We start from the raw sequence: 8,849 nt of genomic DNA, 5'->3' as shown, positions 1-8,849 counted from the left end.
CCCAGCGCGGCAACGCAAAGCAGAGCGCCTCTGAACCAAATAATCACAGAAGTCCCTGAATAATGCATGAGAGCAGGACCCTCCCTGGCACATTTGAAACTGTACTGGGAGGAACGATACTCAGCAAGCTAGCAGAAACACGTCCCTGGAACACGCATCTCCTGAAATGTATTCTTGTAGCAGCCGCTTGGGGGAAACTGAAAGCAAACATGACAACGAAAATCATGGCATTTCTGTGAGTCTGAGGCCCCTAGGATTTGTGTCGACATTAAGAAGCAATGTGACAAGATTTCAAATGTTATCTTATTGATAAATACTACTTCTTCCTCTGGGGAATTTGGGGGGTGGACTGATCCTCGTGGAGAAATGACCAGTATCGTCCGGAAACCTCTATTTCTTGCTTTTGTTTGGTTGGTTTAGTAACATGTGCAGCTTCCCATTATTAAAGTTAGCTGATACCTAGACTTGCAGAAAAGCTCCATCTCAAGAGGCTGTTTCTGTGAGGACCGGCCCTGAACATAATCAGGAGAGGCACTTCCCTCTTTCTGATCTAGATGTCGGCTTTAATATAGCTGCAGTGTTGATGAGTGGGATTTGATTCCACAAATGTTTAGCCTCTGATTTGATATTCCAGCTACTCTTCAAGTGTAAAATAAATCTTTTAGGAAGTATGTTTCCCCACCACCATGTCACAAACCCCGCCTGGCTGTCCTGGAATGTCCATCTTAGGCTCGTGATCTGAACAGGGCATCTTCCTGGTCCAGCTGGGAGGAGGGAGAGCCAGGAGTCTGTTTCATGGCCTTCCCCTGACTTTCAAGTAGACTTGTTTCCTGGCACCTGAAGATGTCAGGCCTCATGGAAGGGCCCTGTCTTCACCTATGCTGACCGTGGTAGGCTATATTTCGGCATTGTAATGATGAAATGAGGGCAATTCTCTTGACTCAGAAATTCTGTTCCTAGCAATTTAGTCACCGCACAGATATTTATGGCTTAGGATGTTCATCAGATTCTTGTTTATAGGAGCCCCCACTGCAAACAGAATCAGCTAAATTGTCCAAAACTGGGAGATTGGTCACATAAATTCCGGGACATCCATAATTGGAATAGTATATTCTTAAGGAAGAACCTTAAATAAAATGGAAAATATATCCCCCTTGTATTTTTAAGTTTAAAATACATGTTAAAAATATAATGTACAGTATGATCTCAAATCTGTAAAAGAAAGAAATAGATATTTAACTGTGGTTATATCCGAGTGAAGTAGTTATAAGTAATTTTCATCTTCTTCTTTTTTTACGGTTCTGCATTGCTCATACTTTCCATAATGACAGTGTGTTGCATTAATTATCACTGGGGTTTGGGGGTGGGGATTAATGATTTAAAAAAAAAAAAGACCAGCTACAACCAAAGTATTCTCCCTTTAATGTTACCAGGTACACAGGGAAGAAAAGGGATGCAGAGCCCCTCCCCTCCTGAGGGAAGCACAATGGGCTTTCCTCTCCCCAATATCTTACCAGCAGAAAAGTGTCAAGATCTCTGGGTAATAGGTAAGATAAAACATGCCTTAGTCAAAAGGGTCTGGCTGCTTTGTAAGTCAGTCACTGTCAGGGAGGAGGTGACGACGGCAGCCTGGTAGGGGATGCAGGGTTTCTGGATGAGGTAAGATAAGGACATGTGAATGTTTCCATTTTCTCATCACAATGCCCGACATCCTTGGGACCAATTGCTCTGACACACACCATTGTCAGCCCCCGAAAGTTCTTTATTACAACACTTAACCATCATCGTCCCCAATTTCCCATTTGCTTAGAACATCATTCTTAAATTCCTTAATTTGTTTTCAAGGCTCGAATAAAAGACCCTGTCATCACTCTGTCAAAGGGCAGTCTGATTGCCAAGCTCTAAGAGCTGTGATTCCCCCTATCAGATGCAGAATAGTGCAGCTAATACTCTACTGAGATAATGAAGAATGGGCAGCCCATAATGAGCGTGCAGCGCTAAAGAGAGTCAAGAAATTAATTCCATTCTGAGAATTTGGAAGATGACTCCTGCACACAATACAGCAGGGTGGAGGGAGAGCTAAGTTTCACTTTTTAAAAACGCGCACATCAGCTTGTGTTTAAGATGGACTGGTTGTCTGTGCCTACTCCCTGGTGAGGACCAAAGAGCTCCTTCAGATGCCCCCAAGGCCACCTTACAGTCACTCGTGGTGTTCTTTTGTGAGACGCTGAGCTTTGGCAAAACTTGATTATAGGTAGAGAAAACTCATTTCAAAGTCTGCAGGGCAAGAGGAAGGAGGAAAGATTATTTCCTATACATTTCACAAGGTCTGGGCTAAGGGAAATCATTAGCCTGGGCTAATTCTGTTGGCTAAGGCACCAACAGAAGTTTCCTGGGGACAATCACCATGAGAATTCCTAAAACAGTGACTGATAAAATGTATCTATTTTTTAATTCCATGAACATTGGACAACTGAACATCCATGATGTACAAGGTGATGTATCATGTGCTCTGGAGGCTGAAGGATGAGTAAGACATAAAGCCAGTTCAAGGGATAAGATATTCACTGGTCCCGGGATGAAGATAAAAGCACGAGCGGCACGTGTTTCAGCAGGTGGGGATGAGGGAGAGGATCCCTTCTGCCGAGGACATCAAAGGAGGCTGATGGGAGGAGTTTCTAGTTGAACTGGTTTTTAGGAATGCTTCAAACTGTGGATTGTGGAGATATTAACTGTGTTACTTGATTTTACAAGAGGTAAGCCGGTGGTGGAAGGAATATACTTATTAACCCTCCTTGTGAACCTGGCGTCTTGTAGGTTCCTTCAGATATGTTCTCACTGGACAGGCATGTCATAGCCTCATGGACGTGAATATCTTTTAATCACCACAGGCACAGTGATTCCAGGGACTTCTATGATGTGCATACCAGCACTGCCTGTTTTACATCACAGAATTGAAAGGGAAGGATTAGATAGAAGGAAGAAGGGAATACGGAGGAGGAAAAGGTAGTTTAGAGGAAGCTGAGGAAGAGGAACAAATGGTGAAGGTTGGGTGTGTGACAGTTCTTCAGTTCTGATTCTTTCTCATCAGTACCCACGGTTCTGGGTTCTTCCCTGCTGGTCTCTCACCATGGCTGTCCAATGTCTGTCCTGGTCTCTGCCTACTTTTATCCATCCCAAACTCTGTTCCTCCGTGTATCTTCCTAAATCAACACTTTTCCTATTCTAGCAATTCACAGGTGCAGGTAGAGCCCATGACAATTGGGCCTCAGCCTCCTGTTCTAGCTTATGTCCCTCTTTTCATTCATTCATTTATTGACCAAACATTCAGTGAAATGCACAACACGTACTTCCTGGTCTCATTAGGCCACTCTGCTCTCTGTACCTGCTGAAATATTCTCTTAAATATTCTTTGTCTACTGCTTACCTCCATGACCTGCTAATCCATGCCTCTTTTTCTAATCTACCACTTTTACACCTACAATACTGGAGTACGTTCTATTTTTTTTTTATTCTCCACATTTCCTAGAGCAGCTCCTTACATACAACAAACCCTCAATAAGCATGTGTTAATTAAATGACTTGCTAATTAAAGAAATGAGCAATTATACAATAAACTGCTTGTTGAAATACAGGTTCTTGAAGCAGAGGGGAAGAAACCTACTAAGTTTAACATTAAAAAAACTCATTGTGGCCTCTTCCGTTGTGAAGCACAGGGTCCGGACGCGCAGGCTCAGCAGCCATGGCTCACGGGCCCAGCCGCTCCACGGCATGTGGGATCTTCCTGGACCGGGGCACGAACCCGTGTCCCCTGCATCAGCAGGCGGACTCTCAACCACTGCGCCACCAGGGAAGCCCAAAAACTCATTTCTATTAATTATCTGGTGTATGAAATATTCTGCTTTTTACCCAAAGTCTGTATTGACTGTCTCTCTCTCTCTCTCTCTCTCTCTCTCTGCCTATCAACCATCACAATCGAATGATGGATATATTAGAAGATTATATGCATTTTTATTCTTTTCACACATTTTGGAAATTCAAAAATAATGTCAGATTAGTTTTTAGGGGAGAAAAGAAGGGTCTATTTATCAAAGGCAATATTAACCTTAGTCGTTAAAATACACTTATCTCGTATGAAGGTCACTTCTTTTCCACGGTATCATTTATTGAATGCTTGCAGAGAGCAGGATTTGTGGAGGTGCCATGGGACACCAGGCCTAAGGTCCAGTGGTCAAAGAGGAACTTAAAGGGTAGATGTGACCAAGACTTTCATACGCACGTTAAAAGCACAGTAAGTGATGCAGTAAATCCTCGAGGCCAGAAAGGTCAGAGGAGATGGAAATGAGGCTTGAGCTGGGCCAGGAAAGACGAGCAGGATGCAGATGAGTGAAGGAAAAGGCAAAGACTGAAGGAAGGCAGTCACGTCCTTGTGCTGTGTTTAGAATTTTTTAATAGGATTACCTTACTGTAGAGCAAGAGACTGAAAAGTGTGTGTTCTGTGTATTTGTGCTTTTGTAAGCCAAGATGGTCCCTATGATAATCATCAGTTAAAATAATCATTGAACTGGGCTTCCCCGGTGGCGCAGTGGTTGAGAGTCCGCCTGCCGATGCAGGGCACACGGGTTCGTGCCCCGGTCTGGGAGGATCCCACGTGCCGCGAAGCGGCTGGGCCCGTGAGCCATGGCCGCTGGGCCTGCGCGTCTGGAGCCTGCGCTCCGCGGCGGGAGGGGCCGCAGCGTTGAGAGGCCCGTGTACCGCAAAAAAAAACAAAAACAAAGGGACGGGTGTTGATGAGAGCCTCTGCATGTGGCCACGTGGCATTTGCTTGGGAGCTGCTTGTCCTTCTTCTCTGGTCTCTGCTTTACCCTCCATTGTGCTGTTGAACAATTAACGTTTGAAAAGGAAAGTTGCAGATTTCAGAGTATTTTTAAGAATTTTCCTTGGTTTGGGATTGACATGTACACACTGCTGTATTCAAAACAGATAATCAACAAGGACTGTACAGCACAGGGAACTCTGTTCAATATTCTGTAATTACCTAAATGGGAGAAGAATTTGAAGAAGAATAGACACATGTATATGTATAACTGGATCACTTTGCCGTATACCTGAAACTAACACAGCACTGTTAATCAACTATAACCCAATGTAAAATAAAAATTTTTTTAAATAAAATATTTTGTATTTTCTTAAAAAAAAAAGAATTTTCTTAGAAACTAAATTGAGAGTTATGGGAGCAGAAGAAAATGAGTTTCTGTTGTTTGGGAGCAGGGAAGAGAGTCATGAAACTGGAGTGAAGCTTGTACACAATGAAGGTTGGGCGTGTGGCCTGGAGGTAGACATCATTTCATCAATGACTTTTGCAGTTTTCCATCTGATAGTAGAGGAGCAAATGAAAGTAGAGAAAAAAATAGAGATGAGAAAAAATGCTTTTAATTGATCAAATTGTGTTTTCTTCTTCAATAATTAGGTGTTCTTCAACCCTATTTTCTTTTTAACTATTATTCTAGCTTGGTATTTTGACTGCTTTGCAAGATTGAGACAAACAAATAAAACATACATGAGAATATGTCGGACTAAAGCAATACCCAAATGCTATTAGGCACTTGGTTCCAGAACCATGAGATGGGACAACTTTGTACTTCATCAATATGAATGTTGCCCTAGTCCATTTTTGTGTCTTGATGCCAGAGTTTGTTTTCGTTACCAATGGACCTCTGTCCTATTTGGCTAGTAGAACTCGCAGACATTTGGTGCTTATTTTACTCATGTAAACAGCACTCTATAACTTAGCTAGTCTTTGTTCAATGCAGTGTTACATTGAATAAAGTTAAATTTGAAACCAAGATCATTTTAAAGTGTAAGCTAGTTTCAGTTAGCTTTGAGACCATGTGGAGTCCAATGCAAAGAAAGCACAGGGAACTCTATGGCCAGTTAATTTTCCCAAGTGAGACCAAAGCCTCTCAGGTTCCAGCAGCAAGTTCCAGTTAACCCTTTATGTCACAAACTGTTGCAATTCCCAGCCCTAAAATCCTCCAGCTCTTATGATTATTTTAAAAATTGAGACACATAAATGGGGTTGAGTCTTATCAATCGATAGTCATCATCTTTCTTGATTAAATCCTCTTTTGTGTTTTCCGTTTTGTCCAATTGACAAGGGAACTTACAGATTTCCCATCTGTGATCTTTTTTGTTTTCCCTGCGGTATGCGGGCCCCTCACTGCTGTGGCATCTCCCGTTGCGGAGCACAGGCTCCGGACGCGCAGGCTCAGCGGCCATGGCTCACGGGCCCAGCCTCTCCAAGGCATGTGGGATCTTCCTGGACCGGGGCACGAACCCGCGTCCCCTGCATCGACAGGCGGACTCTCAACCACTGCGCCACCAGGGAAGCCCCCCGCATCTGTGATCTTATTTGAGCATTCAAAAATCTGTCTGGGGCTTCCCTGGTGGCACAGTTTTAGTCTGCCCAGGGGCACCCTGAGTGTCACCCCTGGTAATAAAGGTGGGGTGGGCAGCCCATTCCATTGGCAGCTGCTCAAATGATGAGAAAGATTTTCCTTACTTGGAATCAATGTTTGCTTTCCTCTAATGCCTACTGCTGTGTCATGAAAAGGAACGAAATTGAGTTATTTGTAGTGAGGTGGATGGACCTAGAGTCTGTCATACAGAATGAAGTAAGTCAGAAAGAGAAAAACAAATACCGTATGCTAACACATATATACTGCTGTGTCTTTATCTGTCGACTTTTCCACGTCTCTTCTGGCCTCTTCACACCTCTCTTGCCCTTTTGAGCCAGTGGTGCCCTGATCTTTACCTGATCAGTCTGAAGCTTGCCATTTGTAAAATGTATCTCTTCTCAATGTTCCAATAGATGCCATTAGATGAGATGAGCCCTGTGATTATAATAACCACCACACCTGACAAGTCGTAGGCATTCAATAAATATTCGTTACATTTTTGTTTGTAAAATATCAATATGGTGCCCAGGAAAGCACAGAAGCTTTGAAATCAAATAGGCCTAAATTTTATTGCATCAAGTATTAATTTGCTCTAGGATCTTGGGCTGTATTTTTCACCTTTCTCAGTCTCTGTGTTATCAGCTTTTTTTTAAAAAAGTCGTGATAAAGCCCATTTTACAAAGTTATGTTGAAGGTGATCTGTGCCAGTATCCATAAAGTACCCAGCTCAGTTTCTAGCACACGGTGACTGCTCGGTAAATATTGGTCTCCACACACAACACATCCTTCCCCTACCCCACCCACCTCTTAACCCAGAACACCCCTGTGAACAGGAAAGATTAAGGAGACTTGGCTTCCAGCTTTGCTCTTTCTAGTCACATGACTTTGGGTAAATCATCCTAACCCCCTTGCACTGTTTCCCTATCAAATAGTCCCCCGTGTCTACTACAAAAGTTCCTTTTAAGGATCAAATAAAATATCAGATGGGTGATAACGTTCAATAAACATGGCATGTTCTCTTAATGTAAGGTATTGTTATTGCTGGTAGCGATTGAACAGTGAGTGGTTGCTGAATGAATTACTGCTGATCGATTCCCCCAGCCCCGCCCCTCCCCACCCTGGAGCAGAAAGAAAAAACCCAGCAAATAGTACTGAAAACCGATTCATGCGTGTTTGTATTGTAGAAACACGCACATAGGGGAACATGGCCCGACAGGTGCAAATCCAGGCAGATATTCTCACGTGACCATCTGGCAGAAAAACCCATTGAGTCAATGCTGATAGAGACGCTACAGAGGCGCGGGGTCCCAGGGTTATAGTTACGGCGGACTGACGCTCTTCGTCTAATCTCTTCCAGGAATTTCTATTACATCACCATGTTGCGGGATCCGGTGTCCCGGTACCTGAGCGAGTGGAAACACGTCCAGAGAGGGGCCACGTGGAAAACCTCCCTCCACGTGTGCGATGGGAGGAGCCCCACCCCCGATGAGCTGCCTACCTGCTACCCCGGGGACGACTGGTCTGGGGTCAGCCTACGGGAATTCATGGATTGCACCTACAACCTGGCTAACAACCGCCAGGTGCGCATGCTGGCCGACCTCAGCCTGGTGGGCTGCTACAACTTGACTTTCATGAATGAGAGCGAGAGGAACGCCATCCTGCTGCAGAGCGCCAAGAGCAACCTGAAGAACATGGCTTTCTTCGGGCTCACGGAGTTCCAGCGGAAGACGCAATTTCTCTTTGAGAGGACATTCAACCTCAAGTTCATCTCCCCCTTCACGCAGTTCAACGTCACGCGGGCTTCCAACGTGGAGATCAACGAGGGTGCCCGCCAGCGCATCGAGGAGCTCAACTTCCTGGACGTGCAGCTGTACGCGTACGCGAAGGATCTCTTCCAGCAGCGCTACCACCGTACCAAGCAGCTGGAGCGCCAGAGGGACCGGCAAAAGAGGCGCGGGGAGCGGAGGCTGCAGCGGGAGCACAGGGGCCGCCGGTGGCCCAGACAGGACGGGAACCCAGAGGGGGCAGTCACGGAGGACTACAACAGCCAGGTGGTGAGATGGTGACCCCCTGCCCTCCCCTCCTCTCCACAGGAGGGGGAGCATTAACCGGGGCACTGCCCTACCTTGGAGAATGTGGGACCATGCTGAGGACGTCTGGCTGGCTGTAGGTGGCTTGACTGGGGCCCCCGCTTCCTCTTTGTCTTCACCTTTATTCAGCTGGAGATGACCCGTCTTCTTCTTTTTCTCCTGACATTTTTCAGTCTGTGATATTAAGTAGGGTAGGAATGCATCCAATAATAGACCGCTTTAGAAGGTCAAGGGGAGAAGCACCAAAAAGGAAAGAGTCCTTGGGATCTTTTTTTTTTTTTTTTGCGGCGGCGGCATAGGT

The 8,849-nt window shown here is 45.0% G+C and overlaps 1 protein-coding gene across 1 annotated transcript; it reads left to right on the top strand.

Annotated features, from left to right (window-relative positions):
• Positions 1 to 7,732: 7,732 nt before the first annotated feature.
• HS6ST3 (heparan sulfate 6-O-sulfotransferase 3) lies at positions 7,733 to 8,524 on the top strand. Its single transcript, XM_024740042.1, is given in 1 exon segment — positions 7,733 to 8,524. A coding segment is annotated over 1 exon segment (792 nt).
• The last annotated feature ends 325 nt before the right edge of the window (positions 8,525 to 8,849 follow it).

Source organism: Neophocaena asiaeorientalis, unplaced genomic scaffold, assembly GCF_003031525.2.
Source record: "Neophocaena asiaeorientalis asiaeorientalis breed wild unplaced genomic scaffold, Neophocaena_asiaeorientalis_V1.1 scaffold9, whole genome shotgun sequence".
In the NCBI taxonomy this organism is placed as follows: domain Eukaryota; kingdom Metazoa; phylum Chordata; class Mammalia; order Artiodactyla; family Phocoenidae; genus Neophocaena; species Neophocaena asiaeorientalis.
This window is presented reverse-complemented; position numbering and strand designations above follow the sequence as displayed.